This window comes from Rhinolophus hipposideros (assembly GCF_964194185.1).
Source record: "Rhinolophus hipposideros genome assembly, chromosome: 12".
Taxonomy (NCBI): Eukaryota; Metazoa; Chordata; class Mammalia; order Chiroptera; family Rhinolophidae; genus Rhinolophus; species Rhinolophus hipposideros.
Genome location: NC_138058.1, coordinates 12077632 through 12105514, shown reverse-complemented (window position 1 = coordinate 12105514; position 27883 = coordinate 12077632). Strand labels below are relative to the sequence as shown.

The window sequence follows — 27883 nt, the reverse complement described above, 5'->3', positions numbered from 1 at the left end:
TGGTAAATTTGCTCGTAGGCCAAGGATTCTTAACCTACGGCCCTCAAAGTCTGTGTGCAAATACATACCCTTTGCAGAAAAAAAACTCCACTTGTCAAATAATTTCTCAAAGACTGCATCCTTAAAAATAAAGGTTACGAGTTTCTTTAGCTAATAGTATAATTGATATACTTTAAAACTAAGGCCCCAGAAATCAAGGATTGTCATCTTACCGTTGTACTGTTTGGCAATCTATAACACAGGTGGGTTGCTCAAGATATGTTATTAGACACTTAATAGTGAGTTTTCATTTCCCTAACTTTGCCCTTGATGGTCTCTGAAAGATCCCACTTCCTATATTCCACTTCAGTACCAACACTTACTTTTACAAAAGATCTGTATTACATATGTAATACATCAGGTATATAACAGTGGTTGTTAAAAATGGGGTCTACTTTCAAATATATTTTTCTAAACCATGTCCAAAAGGATAGCTCTAAGGGACACATCTTGTATACATGCTGTTGCCATCACATGTTTGGATACTGGCTGACATTAGTGACTAGAGATAAAGGTTAGGTAAGATACAGGTCTTCATTAAGCAGAGTAAAAAAATAATAGACTAATGAAGTACAAAGCAGCAAAAGATAAAGACCAATCATATAGTTCTACCTCAAAATAATGTTATGCAGTACTGAGAAAACATTACATCCAAGTACATTTAAAAAAAAACAGTATTAAAGCGTGTTATACCACTAGTCAAAAGTTACATGCTTTAAACTGGCATTCTTCAACATGCACACTGTGGTGTGAAGTACTTCATTTCATACAGCCATAGTTACTTTACTAAAGACTACCAGCTGCTAAAAAAACTGATGTCATCTCATACTGACACTGCTAGCTCTATACCTTTGTTCTCAGGCTGTGAGGAAGGGGTGCAGGTCCAAAAAGCCATTGGATTAGATTTAAAAAGACTAAAATCAAATCCTACAAAATAAAGAGTATTTAATTTTTGAACATTCTGAAAATCAAAGTGAGTACGATTTCAAAATATAAAAAGCCCGAGTCCCTAAATTTGTACCAATGTGTCTGTTTTACATATTCATTTATCCCAGAGGTTCATTCTTTACTCATTTAATCAATAGTGGCAAGACTGCCTTACATAAAATGGGAATATCTCAGTACCATGTTTTCTCTTTTTTTGAGTGACAAGAAAATAACAATAATAATTTAAAGAATGAACACTTTTTTAAAAACCAGACTCGCGTTAATGCTCATGATTCAAGTACACGAGCCACTAAACTTCACTACGGCACTGGGTTCGAGTGCTCTACCTTAAGCATGATATAAATATTGCCCAGTTATTAAAATCTCCTAAATAACTTCTATACTGCTACTGTTTGAGCACTCACAATTAGGGAGAAAAAAATTTGTGCAAATTTTTTTTTTGGCTGTTCACAAAGCACTGTGCTTATAACCCAGCTTTTAGTAAAACATTAGTATCCCACAAAGAGTCTGCATCAAGATAAACATTAAAAGATAAAAGAAAAATTCTGCTTAAAGACTGAATGCTTACCCTTCTCAGCTGTTTTAAACGTGTGATTAGTTGAGGACTCTTCCTTTGGAAAGGAAGCAGAGAGATTTCTGACTTTGCCATCTGCAGATTGTTTGGTATCAGAGTCTTTTGACTCCTCGCAATTATTAGGTTCCGTTTCTCTTTCAGATCCACTTCGGACTACTGAACTGGTTTCGGTGTTGTTATTTTTTAAAGGTACATTAAAACTAAATCCAAACAAAGATCCAGTAGCTGAACTGTTACCAAATGCAAATGGCTTTGATTTTTCACTACCAAAAATGCTTTTAACAGACTCTGAACCAAATACAAACTTTGGAGGAGAAACCACTGCTTTTGTTGTTGTTTCAGATGTGCTAGACATTTCTCCCACTTCGGAAGCTGCATTTGCTATATCATCAGCCTGCAGTAAATCTGTCCTCTCTCTTGTGGTTTCTTCTAATACAGCTACAGCAATTTTGCCACATGGTGACTCTCTGGAAGTGGTCGAAAGAGAAACATGAGGTGTTATCAAAGAATCTTTCTCTTGAGCTACTTTTGCTTCATCAAATATTTTCTTAAATGAGTCTGCAACATCCTGTAGTTTAAAACGGACAGCTAAATGTTCTACTTTTCTTTCTCCGTCTGCAAAATCACATGCAGTCCACACCCACACTCTTTCTGTCCCTTTCATGTTTTGCAAAGTCATGTCTGGAGTGATTCTGTGATTGGCACAAAGTTTTAATACCTGGTCCCTTCTCATCACTATGCGAACTTGCTTGTTATCGTAATTCTGTAAAATCTTTATATCACCAATGCCTCTTTCTTTCCACTGACCAACATCTTTATCGTATCTATAGAGTTTTGCTCTGTGACTAAAAACAACTTGTTCATTTTCCTCACCACTGGACACTTCAACTAGATCCGGTAAAGGTACAACAGGTTCAAAGTACTGTCCATCTCTCTCTTCTTCTTGAGTAACATCAGATTCTTCATCGGTGCCAACTGAGGTCCCACTCTGATTCAACTTGGCAGGAGACTTAGATGGACTCAAAGCAGATTTAAAACTAAAGTTAAATCCGGTTGTTGACTCACCAAAGCGGAAGAGATTTTTTCTCACAGGGCTACTTGCCAGTGGAGAGGCCTGTACTGAGCTACTACTTACACTATCATCCAAAGCATCTTCCCTTAAATCATAGTTATCCCACTCTAATGTGGGCCCGGTGTTTTCAGGGTTTGGCTTGGTGGCTGTGTCTGAAGCGCTGGTGGCACCAGCCTCTGAACTCTTACTCTCTTCCTCAGTAACTTTTGTTTGATCGTTTGTCAAAAATGTTTTGAAATCTTTTAGTCCACTCTTCATTTCTTCAGCTCTCTGTATTAACTTGGCAGCTCTGCCAGTATCTACTAGTTTATGGGGAGTTTGAAGTGGTATATCTAATAGAAGTCGCTGGCATTCCTCAAATTTCTGCTTGAATTCTTCAGCCAGCTCTGGTGTTTTAAATTTTGCTGCCAGCTGCTCTAGTTTGGCATCACCATCAGAAAAATCACTAGCTAACCACATCCACGCTCTATCTGACCCAGAGAGAGGCTTCAGGTTCATTGTCGTCGTTATCCAATGATTAGCACACACTTTTAGTACTTGTTCTCTTCGCATCAGCATTCTTAGCTTGCCATTGACTTCATTTTTGAGAATTTTTAAGTTCCCCAAACCCCTTTCTTTCCACTGACTTATTTCAGCATCAAATCTAAATAATTTGACCCGTTGGGAATAAAGCACTTTTTCATCTTCTTCTCCTGTTACAAGCTCCACTTTTTCAGGCATTTGAACTACTGGTTCAAAATGGATGTCATCACTGTCTTCAGTTTTATAGGCGTCATCATCCTTCTCAAGGTCAGAAGTGTCGACTTTATCAGCCACTTTCCCACTTTGCAATGAGAATAATTTTTCCCCAGCACCTGAAAATCCCTTGAAATTAGGGTCCTTTTTGCCAAATTGAAATCCTTCTCCTGAAGCTGATTTTGCAAGATCTGCAAAGGTAAAAGTGCTACCAGTCTGACCAAAAATCACACCATTGTCATTCTTCTGACTGCTAACATCCTGAGCCTGAAAACCAGCATCATTTTCAAGGGGTTTTTCACTCTTTTCCTCTTGATTTCCCGGCTCCTGAATGCCAAATTTAAATCCATTGGCAAACACAGGAATAGAAAAATTAAATCCTTCTGTTGTTGACTTAGAGTCCGTATCAGAAGAATCCTGAAATGGAAATGAAGGCATATTTTCTTGATCCACATGCCCAAATTTAAATCCTTGTTCTGTGATGCCAAATTGAAAAGCTTTTTCTGAAAAGTTACTTTTAAATCCTGTTCCCGCCTGACTTCCTGAAGAGTCATTTAACTTAGTTTTTGAGCCAAATGTGCAAGCTGAAGGAGCTTCTGCAATAGGTTTATGAGTTGGTTTAGAGGCAGCACAAGCCACACATTTTAAGGAAGAACTCTCATTTTCCACAAAGCAAACACTACAATCCCACTGTCCTTCCTTCTTGGTGACCAGTCCTTCAAATCCACTCTTTGTGGCCTTGCTTGTCTCTGAAGTACCAAACTTGAAAGAGGCAGGTGTTAGACTCGCTTTACCCGGATTCTGACAAGCAATACAATTTGTAGCATTTGCTTCATTTCGTACTGAGCATAAACTGCAATCCCACTGTCCATCCTTCTTAGAAAACATGTCTTCAAATCCACTCTTGGGAGTTTTACTCATCTCTGAATCACCAAACTTAAAAGAAGGTGTTGGAACAGAAGGAGTAGGTAAACTTTGTTTTCTTGGAGTCTGACAAGCAACACATGTTGCAGAGCTGCCTTCATTTCGTATGAGGCATGTATTGCAATCCCACTGTCCTTCCTTCTTGGTGAACATTCCTTCAAATCCACTCTTTGTGGCCTTGCTTGTCTCTGTAGTACCAAACTTGAAAGAGGCAGGTGTTAGACTCGCTTTACCCGGATTCTGACAAGCAATACAATTTGTAGCATTTGCTTCATTTCGTACTGAGCATAAACTGCAATCCCACTGTCCATCCTTCTTAGAAAACATATCCTCAAATCCACTCTTGGGAGTTTTACTCATCTCTGAATCACCAAACTTAAAAGAAGATGTTGGAACAGAAGGAGTAGGTAAACTTTGTTTTCTTGGATTTTGACAAGCAGCACATGTTGCAGAGCTGCCTTCATTTTGGACGAGGCATATACTGCAATCCCACTGTCCTTCCTTCATTGAAAAAACAGATGTGAAGTCATTAACAGACTTAGGAAGATCTCCCTGGCCAAATTTAAAGGAAGGTTGCTGAACAAATGAAGATCCACTTTTGTTAGGAGACTTTGTATTCTGGCATGCAATGCATCTAGATGCAGTAGGTTCATTTCTCACTAAACAAGTACTACAATCCCAGTGACCTTCTTTCTTTGGAGTCATGAACGCAAACCTATCTGGAGTATTTTCTGGGCCAGTTTTAAAAGCAGAAACAGTTTCAACTAATGGTGGGCCAAAAAGCTCTTTATTGCTTGGGTTTAGATTCTGGCATGAAATACATTTCTTAGCAGTTGGAGGATTCTTTAATGAGCAGCTGTTACAATGCCATGAAGATCCTTCTTTCTTTGCTACTTGAAATTCAAAATTAATGTTTCTGATATCAGATATGGAAATATCCTTGTTATCATGACTTGTGGGTTCTTTTACGATTCTCATAGCCTGATTTGGTGTTGTGGCTATCTTTGCTCCTGAGGCTTTTAAAATGTTCTGGGCCTCTTCAAACTTGCATTTAAAAAGTCCTGCTTCCTCAGGAGTCTTGAATCTAATAGCAAGTTGTTCTGGTTTGGGCAACTCATCTGCATAATCAAGAGCATGCCATACAAAAGATTTGTCTGATCCCGCATTTGGTGTCAGTTTCATATCTGGACTGATGTAATGATTTGCACAGATTTTTAACACTTGCTCTCGTCTCATTAGAAGGCGAATTTTACCAGATGTTTTATGCCTCAGGATTTTTACATTGCCAATTCCACGTTCCTTCCATTCTTTGGATTCTGCATCAAAACGGTACAATTTTGCACGATTACAAAAGAATTCTTCTTCATCTTCCTCACCAGTTTTTACTTCAATCTTATCAGGAAGAGGTACCACAGGCTCAAAGTGAGGGCCGTCATCTTCATCATCACCATGGATACTCCCTCCATCTGTTTCATGATTTTTGCTGGCCAGCTCTGGAACAGGTGTTCCAAATAGTGATTTCCCTGGACCATGGAAAGTAAACATATCATCACTTCGACGAAAACCAGAATTCTTTTGCTGATTTGGATCCATGTTTTCAGTAAATGAAAAGTCAGGTACATTTTTGCATCCAAAATTGAATGTACTTCGAGGTCCCATGGTTTGACCACCTTTTGCTCCACTGTAACCATCTCCTGGCAAAGGTTTATCTGAAGTCAGAAGACCTAACAGATTTTCGCTATTATTGTAAGCCATGGAAGGCGGCTGTGTCACGACCTGCGGTGAGGAAAACGTGAAGTCACCATCATTTGACTTGAAATTTGAGTTAAATTTAAAAAGAGGTGGCTGTGTTGTATGTGCAGGTGCTGTCATAGATGGCCTTATTCCTTCACCTGGCAGGGGCTGAACAAAATTAGTTTTTCCAAATTCTGTAACTTTAGATTCTGCAGATCTTGAAGCCTGAGCTGGAACGGGAGGTTTTGTGAAGTAACCTGGTTCTGGCAGAGGTGGGTTTGTGCTCGTCTGCGGAACATTGTAAGTGAAGTAATCATCCCCCCTGGGGGGCAAAATCCCTGCGGCAGGAGACTCAAAGCGCAGTGCAGGGCCATACAGCTCCTGGGAGAACATACAGGCAGATGTGCTTTGCACAGGTGGTGTGTGCATCTGCGGTGGACAATTATAAATATGCTGTTGAGGTGGAAGCCTATTCACGCCATAAACTGGACCCTAAAAAAAAAAAAAAGTTACATTTGTGTAGGTTGTCTACAAAACTACAGATAACTAGATGCAAACCAATTCTCACAAACCACAGACATGAGGATTATGGGTGAACGCGTCACTAGGTAGTGCAATGCATCATTAGGAGAAGACAACGTTACTGCGAAGATACTAGTTATATTCCTTCTTGGCATATAATAAAAATTACCTTAACTAATGACAGCATCTTAAAAACTTAACTCTCCTACAACAAATGCATAAAATATCCTCTTCATTCCGAAGTAACGTGTCAAATGATGTTAACAATAATGATAACAAAGACTAACTGTTTTGAGCATTTACTAATGTGCCAGTTGAGCACTGTTCTAAGTACTTTACACACAGTATCTCATTTTCATATCCTCAAAAACCCTATGAATTAAGGCATTATTAGCCCCATTTTATATATGAGGCAACTAATGCACAGAGAGGTTAAGACACTTGCCCAAGGTCACAGTGAGCAAAAGAACCAGGGTCTAAATGTATCCAACCCCTCTGTCTTTAAGCTTCACATTCAACTATTGGGTATTGGCCACTTCAGGCCTGGAAATCCCTACTACATAGTTGTGCAGCAAGGACATCCTAGTCCTATTTCTGCCAAAACAAAACGATGAAGGACTCACCCACCCCACCATCACCACCCCCATTTAAAAATACTCTGAATGTTCACATTTATTGTAACAGACAAATAACTAAGAAGTTTGACTTTAAATTTAAAATATTTATATCTTGTGGGACATAAAAGTTTTAATGTTAAACTACTTCTTAAATTTCTCTGAAGGAGGCCTGAATGATGAAAAAGGAGATATTTATAAATATATAAATTATTCCTTTGTTACCTTTGTGGGAGTAACATCAGCTGCTGGTCTGAGAAGACACTGGGAATTATATGCTGGTGACTGACTATAATACACTGGAGGGCCAGTAGTTGCAACTTAAAAAAAAAAAAGAAAACACCATTTAAAAAAATCTATACTACAGTTAAAGACTATCTAGGCAAGAACTATAAATACAAAAGCAACAGAAATCAAAGAAAGATTTAACTATATAGATTCTTTTAAAATTACTATACGTAATAATATACCATAAAGAACATTATCAAATGACAAGCTGGGGAAAACTGCTATGACACATGAGGAATAAAGTAGCACCACAGTGTCAACAAGAACAAGTGCCTCACAACAAGCATCAAAAAATCAAGGAGTAAGCGACTGGTCCATTTTCTAAGAACAACAGGTATGACGTGAAAGTACAGTCATGTTCAACATTAGAAATATCGGGAAAACACCAGTCAAGAACCATAATGCATGTGATGTCCCCAGGACCATGTTTTTAAAGTGAGCCTTGAAAATCTGCACAATGACAAGATTGCATTTATAAACTCAAGCTGAGAACGTTCAGGTCAAAAATCCTTCAACAAATTCATGGAAAAAGATCTCACAAGTAACACCAACTGTGTTCCTTGGGGGGGCCGGGGGGAGGAGGAAGATACATCGTGACTAACACATGTTGATGTCCAAACTATTTCCTCCATCTGTTTTGTCTGCGTTTTGCCAGGAAATCAACAACTAGAAGATTCATGTTGAAGGCAAAACTACCAAGTCATTTCCTTGATGTTTTATGAAAGTTTTACCAGAAAAAAAAACTTAAAAATGAAAAAAAAAACAAACTTAAAGACAATTCATACTATCACACAAAAGAAGAAATGGAAATTGTGACCCAAGAGATGCTAAACAGATGGTTCTGGAAAGCACTGAAATAGACCTAGAAAAGGATAACCAGTTGGAAAAAATCATGATGAAGAAGCCCAAATCTGATTTTAGAAAATTAATGGAACTGCTTGGTGAAGACGGTTATTTTGGAAGATTCTGGGGGAGAAAACAGGCACAGATCAAGCTGACAGATACGAGCCAAGAATCATAAAATTTGAAATTTAACTAGTGACTTTATCAGTGACTAGTGACTCTTAACAGTAAAAAACAAAGAGTTCTTATAAACCTACTACAAATAAACAGGTAATTCAGGAAATATAAAAGATTATAAAGTACTGAGCATACCTAGTGTAAAAAATAAAAACTTAAAAACGGATACCATTTTGTTCTTTAAAATTGGCAAAGGTGGGGCGGCCTGGTGGGCTCAGTTGGTTGGAGCACAGTGCTCATTAAAACCAACGTCGCCAGTTCGATTCTCACATGAGCCAGTGAGCTGCACCCTCCAGAAGTAGATTGAAAAAAAAAAAAAAAAGCGACGACTTGACTTGGAGCTGATGGGTCCTGGAAAAACACAGTTCCCCAATATTACCAAATAGAAAAATAAAAAAAATAAAAATTGGCAAAGGTTTCTGTAAACTGGTAATACTTAACACCAGGCAGGAGCACAAAGAGATGGGCACTATCAGATATTGGTGGTAAGAGTGTAAACTGGCTTAGCTTTTCTGGAAACCAATTTCCCAACACAAAAGAATTTTGTAAATACCCTACAATCTTAGGAATTTGTCTACAGCATTATTTGTAATAGCAAAAACTGGAAATAACAAAAATAAGGTAATGCAATTTGCAGTACTTCCACATGATGGGATACCTTGTATTCATTAATATCTTTCAAAAAACACTTAATAGAAATATGCTCAGAACTTAAAGTAATATTTAAAAAACAGGCTTACTCATCTACATACAATATAATAATATGGTAAAAATCTCATTAAAAATTATTTATGTGTATACAAAGAGAAAGGACCAAAAGGAAATGCTCCAAAATGTTAATAGAATTCAATGTGACACTGTTAGCTTGTAGTTTTCTTTACACTGTTCAGTACATCTTAATATTTCCTATAAGCTTATTAATCGTTTTTTATCATCTTATTTTAGAAAGACAAGGGCCATCATGGTATATTTTTACTTTCATTAAGAAAACAAAATCTGTGAACACAAGAATGGGAATCAGGAGACTTGCACTCTCCTCCTTTTCAGCCACAAAGCTGCTTTATGACCACATCAATGAGTCATTTGAAGTCTCTGTTTTTCTCAACTGTAAAATGAGGATGTGCTCCTTCTACACATTTCATAGGGTAACTGGAAGAATAAAATGAGACAATTTAAATCTTATTTTTATGTTTAACCAGAAGACCCTTTATGCCTGTACACAGAAGAAATGGAAACTGTGACCCAAAAGATACCAAAAGATCAATTCCACACAGCACTCAAAAAGACCTAGAAAAGGCTAGCCAGTTTATCTTCTCTATACAAGGCTCTATATAGTGAGCAACGTTTGAACTCTTGGCATCTCATATATTTATCTATGACTTAGGACATTTAGTAAGTTTGACTTGACAAAGACTTTCTATTATGTTGCCTCCCATTTAGAAGACACTAGCACAAGAGGACAGTGGGGCAGCCATAACAAACATGGCCCTATGAACTATCACACAAACGTACAAATCTAAACTAGACCACACCATTCTAAATCTTTCCTGAGTTAAAACCAATTCGAAAAAACATGCGCAGCTACCATTTCAGGAATCTGTCTCATGTGAAAGAAAACTATTTTTGTCATTATTTCTGGGTGTGTAGGGGCAATGTATCATGCTAGGAATGGCTTTAAAGTTAGACCACAGGAGTTTGAACCCCAGCTTTATCAATAAATAGCTGTATAATAATGCATAAGTTACCTAACCCTTCTGAACCCATTTCCTCACCTATAAAATCAGGGTTAATAATAGTACACACCAGTCTGCACCACTGTGATTAAGTAACACTACATACACAAAGTACTTTTGCACACAGACAACTCATAGGAGGCATCATTAGTACCCTTTGGCTCATTGTGTTTACTATATACTGTAAGTAAACACGTAATAAACACCCACACTTACACAAATGCTCACAATTATGTGAGCCAAGTATTATCTCTGTGCTTCAAATAGACAAGCTGGTTCAGAGAGGTTGTAAGTGAGACAGCACAACTTCGAAATCTAATAAAGTCTAGCTTCAAACTCCTTCCTTCTATGTAAGACCATGGTATTTAAAAAAAAAAAAAAGATTTCCTATGAATGTCATACCTCTGAGAGTATTATCAAAATAATTTCCAAGAAGTTTACGTTTCTAATTAGACAATCTCTTAATGCATAATGGTTATCAGTCAACATTTTTCAATTATAAGCAATAGTGCCACCGCAGTCTCAGCATCTCCGACATGTGCATTGAAGGGTCTTTCAGCCTTTATATACACACAATCAGACACAGCTTGTTTTGTTTCTCCTTGGATTTATAAAAAATCTCAGTAACACCAAATACAGCTTAAGTAACATATAAGCAGACATATACACAAGTATACAAAGAAACGTACACAGACAAGATGATTTCACTAGTTACCTTTTTAGAGGGGAAAGTACAGAGATTTTACTAACATCTGGAATTATCCGATTATTAACTCACCTGTTAGTGGAACCCCATGAAAAGACTGTGATCCCTGATATCCATCAGGCACTGAATCTGGTCCATAACATTCTGTAGGCCAGCGATGAGGGGACCCTGAGTTACTGCTATTTCGTTTCCATTCCTGCATTTCTTTCTGTTGAAAGAAGAAAAAAATTTTGAGCAATTATATCATGTCAGAATACAGTGCTAGAGCAAGTATTTTAAAATTAAATACTTGATGATGCCTTTTAAGACATTCTATATTCCAGTAAGATCTGAGTACCAGGTGCTAGTTTAAGAACATAATCCTTAACCTGTTAAAAACTTATTTGCTCCCGTTCTTTTACTCCTTACGTAGTACCATTACCTAATTCATTCACTCTAGATTAAAGAGTTAGCTCTTACCTAAAAAACTGAGTAGACTCCTACCTAAATGACCTCGACTCCATTCCACACCTGCCCAAACTAATCTTTCTAAAGTTCAGCTCTAGCCAAGACACTTCCACGCTCAATAAAACAAGTACCTACAAATTAAACATTTCTTTATCATTGACAGTATTATCCTAAACATCCTTCTAGCATATCTCCTTTCCACACTATTTTACTCTTAAGTCCATTTGGACTACTCAACATTCCCAATTACCTCCCAATACTAGCTTTCTTCTTATCCATATCTGATGTAACAAACAATTACCTATCCTTAAAGGTGATGCTCAAATGCTCCACTAGCAAGGGGGAAACTAACATTTGCTCAGAACAAATATATTTGCTCAGCATAATATATTCCATGCAATTAAATTCTGAATCCTTACAGTTACATAAGTAATAGTAACTTACATCTTAAAATGAGAAAAAAAGATGAAGGAAATGGCAGAGGAAGAATTCAAACCAGATTTTACTCCAAAAGCGTTTTCATAACACCACTCTGCTGCCTTGACAAAATCGCAGACATACTGTTTTCTAATGGTAGCCATGTTGCTAGCTATCAGATTTCTCATTTTATGGACAACACGCTCCCCAACCACAGAACCTAGAAAACATCCCTTTACAAAACAGGCATTTTTCAAGAAACTCTTTTTCTTTTAAAAAAACAAAACAAAAACAAACCAAAAAAAAAAAAATCTATAGTAGTATCAGACAACAGGTCACTTTTGAAAACAGCATCAAATACCTCTATATGGGCTCGGGTAACTGCCCAGTTGTAACAAATGAGTTCAGAGACAGATCCAGCATGTCTGCTACCTTCTTCTTAAGGGGTTTTCAAATACAAATTTCCCAAAAGCCTTAACTACTGGGGTCAAAAATCTCACAAAATTTTCAAGCTAAATAAATCTTTCTCCACTCATCCATCAGTGTCTAGTCCCAATGGGGTACATCCATAAATAAGAAACTGGTGAAATCAACTGGAAAATTTTCCTGGTCACTGCCAGTATCTGGACCATGGTTTTAAACATGCAGTTAACGCTATAAGCATAATTTTTAAAATTCAAACTAGAAAATGGGATGAGAACTGGTTTCAACAGTTCTCACTTAACAGATGAGAAGCCAGACAGGTAACAAAGTGCCTGGCCAAAAATTGTTAGTGGCAGAGTTAATACTAGAACCCAGCTTTTGAGGCACACGGACTAGTGCTCCACTAACTTCACAGAACACAATGTTGGGTGCCTTTAACCTATATAAGTCAAGATTGTATGCAGTATCATACATAGGCCAAAATTAACATACAAAATGTTTGTGCAAATTCAAGTTTGTCCCCACCAAACAGCATTTTTTAATTTTCACACATCGCTGACAGCACTGTAATAATCGCACACATATTAATTTCCTTGGTGTAACTTTAGAAATATGAGTGATTTAGTTCTTGCTCAATGAGGATGAATTTGTACTTCCAATTCCAAAGAAGGAAAGCTCTTTTGAGCCTTATAGTTAAGGTCACTTTCATATAGTTAAAATAACATCATGTACATATAACTATTCCTTACATAATTTAGTCAGATTCATATGAAAGAATTAAAAAGATAAAGACATTTTCTGAAGCTTAGACCACTTGTCAATTCCTAGCTATAAATTTGGCACACACAACCACAGTCAGTCAGAGAAATGAACTCATAGACCAAAGTATGATTAGTATATTTCACTAGTTCACGTCAATCACTTCGAGACCTCCTCTATGCCAGGAATGATGCTGTGTTTTGGATAAAAGAGTCGGTACCTTTGAAGGATTCACATCTGGAGGAGGTGCAGACATAAGTAATCTCAAAAATGTGGTGTAAATGTGGAGGTATGTAAAGCATAGTATGATTCCATCATAGTATGATTCCATAATAGCATGACAGAGTGTTATTTTGAACAGCTTAAGAAAGAACTGAGGAAATGGTCAAGGAAGGAATCTTGGAATAAGGGAGGCATAATTTGGAGAAATTAAGTGATTTACCTTAATGGCCTCTACTTGTTGGTAGATTGTTTTCAGTAAAGAATTTTGATCTTCTGCCCATCGAGGCGGTGTTTTAGGAGAATACTAAAAAAATAACAAAACGGTATTTAAAACATTTAAGACAGAAACATATTCTGCAATGTGATTCATCTCTTTCCCACTTACCTTGTAACTTTTACTAGGTGATAGAGAGTATTTGGTGGGTGACGGTGTAGAATGTTTTATTTCTGAATCTGCATTTTGCAAAGAACCATTTTTATAAAGCGGACCTCCTTCACTGTAGTCATCAAGTTCCTGCATGACTGAACTAAACATCTCTTTTACAGTCTCTAGGGGCACAGGCAACTAAAAACAAAAGGCATAATCAAGGGCCTCAGTTTGCAAAAATACCAAAGTAAAAATTCTTAAATAAATGAAAAGATTTTATTTTACTAATTTACTTACTTTTTCTCACTTGTGTAATAAGCACTGCATAGTTTTAGTAACAACAGACATGAAACTGCTACGTAACCTAATCTTCTGACTCTAAAGTCTATGCTCTTTCTATTCTTTCTCCTAGCTATAATAATTGTAAAAAAATGTTAACTGGAAAATTTTTCAGAGTGAACAAAAAAGTTACTGATGTTCACTAACTATTTTGAATGAGGAGAGAAATATAAATGCTAGAATGCACCAGACAACAGATATCCTAATCTAAGAGCAGCAACACAAATTAATCAACAAAATACTTGAAAATTGAATATATTTGAAGTTAATACCATCATGACAGTCTCAAACTGCTGATAGCTGGAAAAAAGACAGTCCATAGCAGATAATGAAAAAGAGAAGAAATGGTAAATTGTCAGCCATCTACTTTCAATTTCAGTAAAATGTTTAATTGCCAAATTCATTAAGAACTAGTTTTTAGGTAGCATTTGCTGTGATTAGATTGCCACGATAACAAAAATAAATGTCCTACCTTAGAAACCTTTCCTAATTCCCCAAAAAGTATTTTTATAATACTATAAACCTAGACTCTCAATTTAAAAAAAACACACCACCAAACCTAAGACAAAGCAATGTTAATTAAACATTTACACATACACCCCGTGTATGCATTAATATGGTATTATTAAGCATTTCTGAAATTACCGAAATATGAAACCAAGGCAAAAATAATTATCACCAAATTATCAATAATAACAAAGAACAATCAACCTGCAACTTACTTTCCTGACTGAAAAATCTGAATCACTGTCATCTAAAATCTTTATTAGGTAGTCCCTCGTCTTTCTCAGATAATTTTTGCATTCTTCTTGTTCTTCAGGAGAAAGGGCATCATTTTCAATGTCTTCTGCTTTTCTGTGAAAAATCTACACAAAGAATGCTTTTATGAAACAATCACGCTTTTAAAACAAAAAAACTTTTAATTCAAGTACCACATCTACTTACCAGTGCAAGATTCCAATAAGAAACAACGTTTTTTATAGACTCAAAAGCAGTCATAGCATCTTCTGTATTTCCATTAACTGCATCCAATATAGCGTATGTTATGTGTGCTTCTTCTTCATATTCACCAATTTCAGATGCCTGAACACATTTAGTAATTTTCAGTCAAGTTGTCTCTACCCAGAATGTCAAACCCGAATGATTTCCCAAAGATTTTATATGCTCTAATGAAATTAACATCTCAGCTTTTCTGCCATATTTTATTTGTGACAGCTAGTGGATTTAGAAAACAAGACTGCCATCATATATTCAGATAATTAATTTATGAATATCTCCATTTCTCGGTTTATAAACTGGAAATCCACATCCCAGTTAATTCACAAAGGGATCTTCCATTACCTGGATGTCTGCACTATGAAAGTGTTTAAACAGAGGGTCAATAGGTTCAGGAATACTGCTCTTCTTTTTGATCATCTCCAACAACGGCAAAACCTTCTTCCAGTAATGAACACTTCTGCCTATGTATTCCCGTTGATCATAAAAAGAATTAAGGCCGTTGCCCTAAAAAAAAGTTAGAAAGTTAGAAGCACAGAACCTAAGGAATACAAATGATCAGATCAAAAAAATTCATTTAAAAATGGTCTGAACAGGGCAAAACAGAACCTCAAGTCATACACGCAACTTCCCAAATACTGGTATAAATAACCACCTGAATACCAATGATCATGCCAGACCCAAGTTTTAAACACTTTCAACGAGACTAACCTGACAAGCAGCCCAATCTCCTTTTTCAAAAGTTGCCATTTTTAAAGAGCCAAAACCTGCTGCTCTCTAAGTGTCATGGTTTGATCAAAGGGCTAAACATCTACACCTAACCTCATCACAGAGCAGACTTCAACTATTTAGAAAGATCTATAATGCCCTTACCTATAAAGCCTTGTGCTACTGAACATAAAAAATTTCCAGGCTGGACAATAATTACCATACTTGATTATTAGGTAATAATAGTTAATACTTAACGTAATTTACTGTGCCAGCCACTGTTCTAAGTGCTTATGTATTAACTATATTAACTACTATGTGGCAAGATTAAAAAAATATATTTCACCTGGTATACTGAGTAAGCTGCTAGTGTTTTTAGAACTAAATGACTTTCAATGAAAAGTTCACAATTTCTTAAAAATTAAGGTAATGTTCTTAAAAACGCTTACACTTTAATAAACTCACCGTTTTCTGAAGATACTGTGCCCAATATATAAGCAGAGCAGGTTGAAGGCCGTGTTTTCCCTGGCCCCTTAGAGTATTTATGTCACGCTGAACTAGAAGTCGCAATTTTGCTGAGGTTCCAGGGCTAAAAAAAGTTTTAGTTAATAAAATTGATTTATAAACATTCATTTCAACACTTACATGTTAGTCATCAAATGATAATTAAATCTTCACATGAGCATTAAGTACCTAGAGAATAAGTTTTTAAATTAAATAGGTTTTTAAATAAAAAACCTACACTGTAAGTTAAAGGAATAATTGTTTTACTTACATTGCTTTTCTGTGAATCAGATTACAAACTGCATCCCACCAAGATTTTTGTCTCTCTGTACAAAGCTGTTTACACACAGGAAGTGGCAAGCATAGTGGCTGATAAAAGTTGTAGTGAGAACTACATTTCTCCTTTAATTGTAAGTGGCTGGTACATATTACTCCAAGTAGAAACACCTGTTTTATTTAAAGAAAAATAAATTCAAGTTAGAAAAAAATTAAACAAAACTCAAAATACTTAATTTATTAAAATCTTTGCTTACTTCAAGATCTAAAATGCATATTGATTCAGGTGCATTTGTTTCAAGTCTTGAGGTTTCCTGGGGCAAATGATGAAAAAGCTGTTTTAGCCATTTTCGAATTGCAGGTAAGGCAGGCAATGAAGTCCACTGTAAGCCAAGCCAGGTAAGGTGCTGAAGGTTACCGTTATGTGCTCGAATGGCACCTGAAATAAAAGAGAAAAGGCTGGCCTTGAGGTTTTGAAAACTTCTTTTGTGCCATCGGTTTTGCCAACAATTAACTTACATTAAATGTACCTTAATTTTATAACTGATTTTCTAAATCAGAGCTGGGGGAAATGTCTATAAGTCAAGTCCCATGTTCTTATTAAAGGTACTCACATTATCTATCTAGGAATTTTAATAGAAACAGTTATTATAAAGTTCTTTTCAAGGCTAAGAAAAAAAAAAAGAGGCTCACTAGAATTCAAAAAACAAAATCTGACAGGGGCCAAATAAAGAAGAACCACCCCATAAGAAATCTTGAAACAATGGATTTTCCTTTCAGTAGAGTCATTAAAACAACCGGATATCACTACATTAATCCATTAGGGCAGTAAAGAGATATTTTCTTGTATAAGATATTCAATATTGAAAAAGTTACGAGCGTCTGGAAGCATAAAGAGGTACAACATTTCTGGCAATAAGGCAATTTGCACGAGACTTAAACATGTTCACCAACTTTGTACCAGTGATTCTGTTTTTTAGGAATCTACTCAAAATTTTGAAAAGGAGACATTTTACTTGTATATTCAAGTTTTCATCACAGTGTATTTTTAACAGAGACAAAATTAGAAACTACTTGGATGTCTGACAATAGAAAGTAGCAAGCAAATGATGGCTACATTCATGAAACATTATCTTGTCATTAAAAGTCATTATTTACAGAGACAGATACAATGGAAGAGAACTCCCGAAAAAAGACAAATCGAATGTACAGTATAAACAACTATTTAGAATACATGTGCCGCCACTCCCTCTACCCCCCAAAAAACTCCTGAGAGGAATATAGAAAAATATTAAGTCACTATTTCTGGGTAATGAGATTATGGGCAATTTATTTCCCTTTCTGCTTCTAGTTTTCTCCTAATATAAAAAGATTAAGATGCAAAAATGTTCCTTTGGAAATTCCAACTTACCAATATCATATCTAGCCAAATCACCAAGCTCTGGTGCTTGTACATCAATGTTTCCAATATCATCACTACCAAGGAAAGAGCTATCCTTTAGTGACTGACTGGAAAACAGAGCATCATACAATGCAGACTGTCCACTTTTATTGGCAAAGGATTCTACAACCTCCTTTAAAAAATCTTGCTTTTCACGACTTAAGTTTAGCAGCATGTGCCCTGAAAAACAAATTATTTCCATCATTTAAAATACATAGATTGTTTTTACTCATATCCCTCCAGTTTTATTCATACACCCTAAGGGGAAATAACAATTATCTGAGACTTAAACCCCCCAACCCAACAACCACATCTGAACAATAAAAATGGTGCTCATGCAAAAAATATATATAGACTACACCTTTAATAGTATCTCTGTCTACATGCTACAGTAAAAGGAAAACATAAGATAGGAATGTGTGTGAAAAATGCCAAAAGTGTTTACATTTTAAATGGAAAAGTGTGGGATTTAAAAGTGGCCATAAGAGGGCGGGCCCAAGCTCAAATTCTCTAATCTGATTGATAAGACTGATTTCTAAGCTGGCTGGTCAGAAGTATCCTTTAAAAAGCTATTAAAATATATTTATTTCCAGGCCCCACTCCCAGAGATTCTCAGACTTGCGGTGATAATCTACACAGATTTGGGGTGATAATCTATTTCAAAAACATTCTTTGGATAAAATTCTAGTACATGCTACAACACGGATGAACCTTGAAAAAACTATTCTAAATAAAAGATGTCAGTCACAAAAGACCACATATTATATGATTCAATTTATATGAAATATCCAGAATAGAGAAATCTAAAGATACAGAAAATTAATGATTGCCTAGGACTATAAGATTTGGGGGGAACTGAAAGTGACTGCTAATGGGTATGAGGTTTCTTTATGAGGTGATAAAAATGTTTTATTGAAATTGATTGTGGTGAAGGTTGCACAATTCTGTGAATATACTAAAAAAAAAAAAACAATGATCTGTATACTTAAGATGGATGAATTATATAGTATGTTAATTTTATCTCAATTAAACTTTAAAAACAAACAAACAAAACCACTCCTTGGAGTTAATTCTGCTTGTCAGTCAGGTTTGGTTACCATCAGACTATTATTTTTTCCAAAAGTTTGCAGAGACAAACTCAGGAATGCTGAGATCAAAGACATTAAGACACAGTTCATCTTATGAACTGTGACACCCTAGGTACCTAATACCTAGGTACAAAAGTACCTAGGTATTAGCTTGGCGCAAAAGTAACTGCGGGTTTTGCAATTCTTTTTAACCTTTTAAACCGCAATTACTTTTGCACCAACCTAATAGAAGGGATACATGAGAGGAAAAATAAAATGGGGTCACTTCTTCAAGGACTGAAACTCTACCTTCCACAAAAGAGTAGGCTATGGAATAGAAGAACAATATAAGCTTAGACTGCCAATAGCCTAACTATAGACCAACGCTTACAGAAGCTTTGATTTAATATTACTACTGGCTCTTTACAAAGTTCATTCAATTTACGCCAAAGCTGCTTCCTACAGAAAGCGTGATCCTTCTTCAGTTCATTGCTTGATTCACTAGCTACATGAATAACTTGAGAAGTTTTTGCCTCAGCAAAACCAGGTAACACCTTTACGACCTATCCCAAATAGTCAAAACTGGGAATAAGTCTACAAATTCCAACAAACTAACCGAATGTGAGTAAAATCTTCTATCTTCCTTACTATGTTGATCTGTATCTTTTTCATCTCTGTCTCGCTCATAGCAGTGTCTTTCAAGCACCTGATGTTAAATGCTTGGCAAATCAATAATTATTCTTAGTTCAGGAACTGCTGTAAAATATTGGATGGAAGCTCTAGCAGCTAAAGTAAGGGTTAAGGAGCTTCTCCACCCGGGAGCAAACAATATCAAATATTTGTTTCTTTTTCAGAACATATCATTTCTTCTATTATAATTCTTTGTGTATCTCTTGCCCTAATCTAATACGACAAAGAGAAACAAATGATTATGACAAATTATCTCCTGGATAGAAGATATTATCATAAGATGTATTCCTCTTTGCTTTTTTAAAGAAATTTTCTTGTCTTCCTTTTAAAAGAAAATCATTAAACATTACTATACCTGATTGGCTTAGGCGATCATAGGCCATCGATTCCAGTAGGTTTTGTCCACTTTCTCCTTTCGTTAATTTAATCTTTGGTCTTGGAACCTGGTAATTTTAGAATCAAAAGTCTTAATTTAGTGATACCCATATTTTTAACAGATATTCCTTTCGATCATATTGTCCTTTTTGACAATGCATAAAGTTAACCAATGGTTAAAGCTGAGTTGGAGAACCAACTACAAAAAACTAGAAACGAAAGAATTTTGACAATTTGTAAAAGATGCCTGCAAAGAGCATTTCTGAGAATTACTTGCTGCTAAAAACACATTTGAATATGCATTTGGGAAAATGAAGTATTTAGAGAAGTTTTCTGCTCTACACAAACAGAATTACAGAAGAGATGACAGCCCTACTTTACACAGCAATGGAACCCTACTCGGAAATGCCACACTGAATAGCACATTTTCAAAGAGCATGGATAATTTGGGAAACCACTGGGATAAACGGGAACAACCAAGAGAGTAAAAGGACTTCAAGACATATCCTATGGAGATGAGCTCAAAGAATGATGAATAAACAGAATGGTAAATAAAAAACACAATATGCTGCCTTCAGATATTAAGAAAATTACCTTGTAAAAGGGTTAGACATTTTTAATAGAACCAGAAGAAAAAAAAACCACCAATGAGCAGCAGCTTGAAAAACATTTTTATTCCATACAGAGAACTAAATTATTCCAAAACGCAATGGGCTATCTTGAAAAGGAGTGAATGTCCATCACTGAAAATGTTCAGTCACAGGCAATAACCACTTACTGGAGATATCCTACAAGCAACCACATGAGTACAGCTGAGGTAACTGCTGTTAAATATCTAATGACCTACTTAATTGGTAATGGGAGTATAATTTGGTACAACCTCTATGAGGCTGGAAATTCGGCAATAGCTCTAAAAACTATAAATGCATACACTTTGATCCTGCAATTCTTTCAGAGAAGTTAATTCCATCCATAAATTTTCACAGGTAAAATGTCACTACGGGATTATTTGAAGTAGTATAGCAAAAAATCAGAAGTAACCTAATGTCTTGGTTTTAGGTCACTGGTTTAAAAAAACCTATCTATCATAAAAAACTATCTATCAAAAAACTATCTATCATATATCCATAGAATGGAATAATACATAACCATCAAAACAAATCAGGATGCTCTATTTATGCCATGCTTTCTATATTGATACGGAAACATCACCAGATATATTTCATGGAAATAAAGCAAAACAAATAGAATGTACAGAATGTTTTCTATCTGTATTTTTAAAAGGGGAGTGGGAGTGTGCATGTCTGTGTATTTGCTTGTGTATATGCATAAAACCATTCTTGAAGAACTCACAACTAAAAACATTAGTTCCTTCAGGGAAGAGAAGTGAATGACTAAAGAACAGAGGTAGGAAGAAATTTTCACAGTAACTCTTACCCATATTTTCTAAATATGATGCCAAACTTTGTCTATAGCTGTTAAAGAGCACAAAAATCATAAACCTGGGTACTTTTACAAAATTACTCGTTATCATATGTGATCAATTAACTTATGAATCCATTCAGTCACATCATCTCGTCAAAACATCCTCATCTTTTTTTTTTTCCTCATCTTAACAAAAGGTTTCAAGGGAGACTTTGTTTACTGCCTAACTGAAATGCAGATATACTTACTAAAACCACAGCTTTCCCCTGATAAAGAGTCTGAAAACTCTATCATTAAAGAAGTTAGCCTGGCATGATTTCATAAGATCTCCTATACCAGTCCATACTTCCCTAATATGCTTATAATCATTGGATAGTTAAGCTTTACAACCAATGGAAAAGTAAAATCCAAGCACCTAAGAGGCTTCCATTATATATCCATTCAATGGAAATACATGGTAGGTAGAAAGAGACTGATATAAATGTCTATGTGCTGAAATGAACAATGGAAAAACAGTGAAAAAAGCAAGGTATTCGATGGTAGATAAAGCACATCTCCACTGAGGCAAAACAGTTTTTAAAAGTAGAGAAAGGGTATATTACATGTTTGCATATGCCAAAAAAATTCTGAATACCCAAGAAACTGGTATCAGAGGTTGTCTTCTAGGAAAGGAGACTTGAGCAAATGCGTTGAGAGAGAATTAGTTCTTACTACTTGAAAAGGTCAAAGTTTAAAATAGTTGACTACGTGTGTTAACTGAAAAAATATATATTAAAAAAACTTTAATAGATTTTAGTTTCCGTTAAAAATAAGAAAACTGTCAGCTACTTGAGAATCTATTAAATATTAATCATAACAACCTTTTAGTACTTATATAAATTAGCAAACTTCATAAACTTCCCTAATTTTCACTAATATATTGCTTATGAACCTATATGCTTCTGCTGAGCAAATAGTAGCACTTAAAGCACTGTGGGCTGATAATCACCAGTGTTTGTTCCAAGACCTGTATCGTATGAACTACAAGGAGCAGCCTCCTCTAAAAGCTCTAAAAAAAAAAACACTCTACAGGGAACCTTTTTGCTCCCCCTCAAGCAAAACGTCACTCTCTGAAGCTAACAATTTTTATAAACTGGGATTAATGCATTTGGGGCACACTGTTTATTTCTTTTCATTTCAGAATTAATGCAAGCTCAAAGAACAAAACACTGAAACTGTACTCTCATTGTAATATACATATTACAATGTAAAATGATGGTGGTAAACACATTCTTCTATCATTGTTTACTTAACCATACCCCAAACTTTATTTACTTAGGGTTTTTGGCCAAGTTATGTATCTTTTTGAATCAAGTTTTATTCATATTTGCAATTATTTCCTTACTATAGGTTCCCAGAAATGGCAGAGTAAAAAGATCAAACTCTTCAAACTGGCCTTCCAATAAATCACAGCAACGTAGACTGCCACCAGTAATGCATCAATGCACCTGTTTCACCAGCCTCACCAATATTGTAAATCTTGTTCTTTTTTACCAACCAAATTAACTATTTCAATTTTAATTCTACAGGTTCATTCACATTTTCATTATGTACCAGGACACACTTCTATGTGAAATGCAACAGTTTCAGTGAAATGTCAATTGTACCCAAAAGTGGAAAAGGCTTACCTGAAATGCTATGAGATAGCACAACGCAGCCAGTTCAGAGAGAGCTCGCCACTGCACATCACTATACTGACCCATCTTCAAAAGCAGAGAACCAGCATGCATGTAGAAATGTCCTCTTATTTCTAAGAAAGTAGCTGAGAGTTCATCATTTCCACCCACACAAGATTTCACAGATTGAAGAGTACTATCAAAACTGCAATATTAAAAAAAACTGCAATATTAAAATATTAAACAAGTATTAAATGTTACATTGTGAATAATTTTAACTCAAAATAAAAGGAATTTATTGCAAGCTTCAGATTCCACATTCGAACTCCTAATAATCCATATTCTTCTCTATTTTATAAATTATGTATCATCTAGTACTTATTTTTATTCTACATACTTCCTATACTTCAAGCTTAACCTCTAGAATGATGTCTTAATCCAAAACAGTTAGTTCTAGCCCTCCAATCATAGAAAATATAAAAATCAAACAATCGGATTACTGATTATTTTGTTGTTGTTGTTAGTGTCAGATGCACAAGACAAAGTAATAATACTTAGACGTTTATCATTTATATCAGATTACTGATTATGATGTATGTTTCATAATATACCAGAATAAAGCTGGGAAACTAAAATACTTTCTAGTTTCTTCTCAGTAATATGGTTCATTATTTCATTCAAAGTTGCAACTTCTCAAATTCGACATGCCTTGTTCAAACTGTAAGTAAATTTAACTTATAAGATATTTGGGTTGTCAATACCATAACTGCTCTTCTTACTATACAGATAATTTCAAGGAAAAATAATTTGTACTCATTATTATATGTAATCTACGTACTAATTACTAGTGCTTCTAAAACCCAATGGTCTTCAGAATCTTCACTTTGTATGAAAAGCAAATGGAAATACTTCATACAAATGTAAACCATGATTTTAATGTAGATTGTAATAAGAAATCTGAGTAGCAGCTATTTCTTTCAGTGAGTGAGTTTCAGAGACTTCTAGATGTTCTCAAGACAACATTCAGGAGACCCATGAAATTCAAATTGTTTTTACAGTATTACTGAAGAATTATGTAACTTTCACCCTCATTTTCTTACGTGACCAAAAATTTTTGAGTATATAAGCCACACAAAAGAAAACATCCTAAATATTTTCTAAAATAATCTGAAAGTTCAAATTAGTTTCTTGGAGATGACAGGGTAAGGATAGTGTCCAAAAAACTAACTTGAACTTCAAGAAAACTACTTACTCCCCACTACACCTCAGTGGAAAGAACTTTCTATATGCCAGGTGGGGACCAAAAATTACTTTTCAAATAAATCAACAGTCTACACCAGGGATTAGCAAACTTTTTCTATAAAGGGCCACATACTAATTTGGCTTTGTAGGCATACAATCTCTGCCACAACCACTCAACTTCACCCTTTTAGTGTAAAAGTAGCCATATATAATAATAAAGAAGCATGGCTATGTTCCAATGAAACTTTTAATTACAAAATCAGGCAGTAAACCATATTTGACCAGTAAACGCTAGTCAACTCCTGCTCTAAACTAACATCGTCATGTAAGTGATGTTTTTGTTTAATGGCATTTATTTTAATAAGAGAGATAATGGTCCTCAAAAATCAATATTTAGGAAAACAGAAAAATGACACATTAGTTATCTTGTATGTAAGCTAAAACAATGTTTTCTGAAATACTAGTGACGCCAATTGCTTATACTAGAACATTTGAAAACGAAGTTTAGTCTCTGATTTTCACTCAAGATTATATCATTTTTTGAAATAAAATATGGACTAGTAATAGAGCATTCATTTTCAGGCATGACTACTAGCATGTCAAGCTGGAAATTAACTATAAGAATAATTTAATCGAGCCCGAACCATTATATAACTCTAAAAATCAAAGTCACACAAAACCAATTATAATATCCCCACAAAAGAAGTAAGATTCCTTCCAAGTAGTTCATCATGTTAACTATTACCATGGGTACATTACAGAAAAAAAATTATACAATAAAGATGTTTAGGATAATAAACTGAATTACTACCAAAAAAATCTGTAATTTACACTGAAGTACTCTCCTTACATCAACATACCTTTCCAATAATTCTCTGCTTTCTTGCACATCTCTAGTGGAGAGTGTAAGAAACATAAGGTTAGCATAGGCCAGCAGTAAGTCGTTATTGGTTGTTTGCCAGTTACAATTATCAGACTCCAAACACTGTAAAGACTCCAGATATTCCTATTTTGTAGAAAGAACACTGTTACAAAATTTACCAGATATTGCAAATTGATCAGTTTAAGATTAGAAATTCCTTTGCCCTTTCCTATATTGTAAAACCCTATTTTTATATCAGCCTATAAAAACACCAAATACACACACACACACACACACACACACACACACACACACACACACGTCATGTTTCTCTCTCCAATCTGCCCATTACAAATTGAAATCATCCTAGTAAAAATTTCACTTCACAGTTGCTGTACACAAATGAACAAAATTTAAGTCTTGGGGGTGAGGGGGGCACTGCTTAAATACAAAGGAATGTATGGTAATTGTCTATATAAAAGTGTAGAGACCCAACAGTTCTCACCTACCTTAAGTGTCTGCACAACACACGAATTCCATTCTAAACTTGAACGCAAAGCTATGTTTCTCTCTGCTTCATGGCAGTGGGCCACAGCATCCTTCAATCTTTTATTTGAGCGATACAGCTCTACTAGTCGAATGTTCACATAGACATCATCAGGTCTTGCGTGAAGTTCTGACTGAATCAAGTCAAAAAGTTTATTCCATCCATCTTCACCTTTACAATCTAAAAGCTGTTCCTGTTAAAAAATATTCATTAATTTAGTAAAACACTTGTGCAATATTTAAACACATCACTGTTCCTATGAGCACCATTCCACTGTCTTGCTTCAGTAAATTACCACCAGAAATACTACCCCACATACTTCATCAGCCCCTTCAGAGAGTTGAAGATAAATCCCAAGAAATGCATGTGGAGAGAAACATCTGAGATGATACAGCAGCAATGGTCGCCTACATCACCCCAGAGACTGACTGCCAGGGCTACTGCCCCACATTCCTATGCCCTCCAGTCCGCAGCAAACGTCTAGGGAGGCCTCACACCAACTCTAGCCCAGGGTCCTTATCCTCAGACTTCTCTGGATCTCCCGAGCTCTGACTCAATTCCCAACCCACTACTCTCCACGCGGGAACTCCTACTGTTCCACTATCTTCTCAGTGTCTTCACCCTCTGGCCTTAATTGAACGAAATATAAATTGAGACAGTCCCCATCACTTGTCTGCCAAGGTAACTTTTTCTCTGCTAGCCTACATACAAGTAGAGGAAGTCGGGTTTGTGACCTCCTTGCTCCCAATGTCACCTCCGAACCTTATCTCCCCACCACACCTGTTTATAATCCTGTTCTCTAAAAAACATGCTATCCAGCTACTCCATCTATTCCTCATTAGCAACTGAAACAGAACACTTCCTTCATCCTTAACTGTCCCTGGTATTACCAATTGACAGATCTAAGATCTACAATAGCCTGGCTACTCAGTTCTTTAACTATCTCATCTCTGTTGGCGCCCTTCTACAGTCCAGCCTCAGCCACCCAGTGGCATTGACACTGGCCTTCCAATTGGGTTTTGATCATACCAGTCAGACCTCCACACCCTTCTTATTCTTCTACCTCAGTGCAGGCTCACATACCCTCACTGCTACATATACTTGCATCTACTACAGCTGTCATCACCAAGTTTTAATTTTCCATAAACCTCTTTCTCTCCTCTCCCCACCCCATCAAGCTAAAATGCCATAATCCCTAATATCCATAATTATTACTTGCTTACACATCCCGTCAATTAATTCCATTTATCTTTCCTTATAAGAACCCTACCATCTATTTTCTCTGTATCTTTACAATAACAGTTGTACAATTGGGGGTAGGGCATTTGGAAATCTGGGCTATCACAAGCAAGGTAACAGATTCACTTTCATAATCTCAAACTTCCAAACTGGTAATGTCTAGAAGAAACTCCTCCTTTATCTCTAGTAGTCTCACTTTCTCTATTCCCTGCAAAGGTCACTTCATACTCGTCCTTTCTCAAATTTCCCACACTTTCAACTTATGATCACAATTCATCCTTCACTGAGAAAACGAAAGCCATCGTATGTACATTCCACTTGATCTACTTACACTCATCTTCTCCCTGGCTCCCTTCATCTAGCGAAGACCAAGCTCTCCACTAGAACTGGTTTCATTACTCTCTTTCCTTTACCAATCGTTGTCCTTCTTCTGGATCATTTTCATAAACTACATTTGGCCTTTCTATATCTGCAAAAAACCCTAGACGTCGATTATATATTTTGCAGTGTATAATGTGCACTTTTTTGCCCAAATTTGTGAGGAAAAAATAAGGATGCGCATTATACATGTGTAGTACCAATTCCATATCTATATAAATGTTTTTAATTTTTATTTATGTTTATGAGCTAAAAGTGTAACTCTAGAAATCAATAAAGATATCCATATGCAAAATAATACCCTGGAATACGATAATCGGTTTTGTTGAACTTACGACTAACTTGCAACAAGAGTTCTTGCCCTTCTATGACGCGTAAATATCGTAAATTTGTTACCAATATATAAAATTTCTTGTACCCTAATATATTAAAAAGTAAATGCTACAAATCCTTATAATACAAAAAACAAGTACCTGAAGGTAAACAAATAAAAATTTGAATTAAAAAATTAAAACGAAATATTTTTTCCCTGAAAGTTTGGGCCAAAAACGTTGGGTGCACATTATACATGAGACCGTATTATACACAGCAAAAT

The 27883-nt window shown here is 35.7% G+C and overlaps 1 protein-coding gene across 2 annotated transcripts in view; it reads right to left on the bottom strand.

Annotated features, from left to right (window-relative positions):
• LOC308505804 (E3 SUMO-protein ligase RanBP2-like) overlaps positions 1–27883 on the bottom strand; it is a 67129-nt gene that overhangs the window by 23032 nt on the left and 16214 nt on the right. The window contains exons 5-21 of one of the 2 annotated variants that reach the window (XM_081068498.1): positions 25634–25864; positions 25123–25268; positions 23033–23225; positions 19921–20008; positions 17779–17988; positions 16625–16806; positions 16363–16538; positions 16053–16176; positions 15225–15386; positions 14829–14966; positions 14606–14749; positions 13563–13742; positions 13398–13481; positions 10982–11117; positions 7388–7482; positions 1556–6518; positions 889–966 (exon numbers count right to left, since the gene is read on the bottom strand). In XM_081068498.1, coding sequence (XP_080924624.1) covers positions 889–966; positions 1556–6518; positions 7388–7482; positions 10982–11117; positions 13398–13481; positions 13563–13742; positions 14606–14749; positions 14829–14966; positions 15225–15386; positions 16053–16176; positions 16363–16538; positions 16625–16806; positions 17779–17988; positions 19921–20008; positions 23033–23225; positions 25123–25268; positions 25634–25864 — 7330 coding nt within the window. The remainder of the gene's footprint in view (positions 1–888; positions 967–1555; positions 6519–7387; positions 7483–10981; positions 11118–13397; positions 13482–13562; positions 13743–14605; positions 14750–14828; positions 14967–15224; positions 15387–16052; positions 16177–16362; positions 16539–16624; positions 16807–17778; positions 17989–19920; positions 20009–23032; positions 23226–25122; positions 25269–25633; positions 25865–27883) is intronic. The other variant, XM_081068499.1, reaches the window with a different exon arrangement.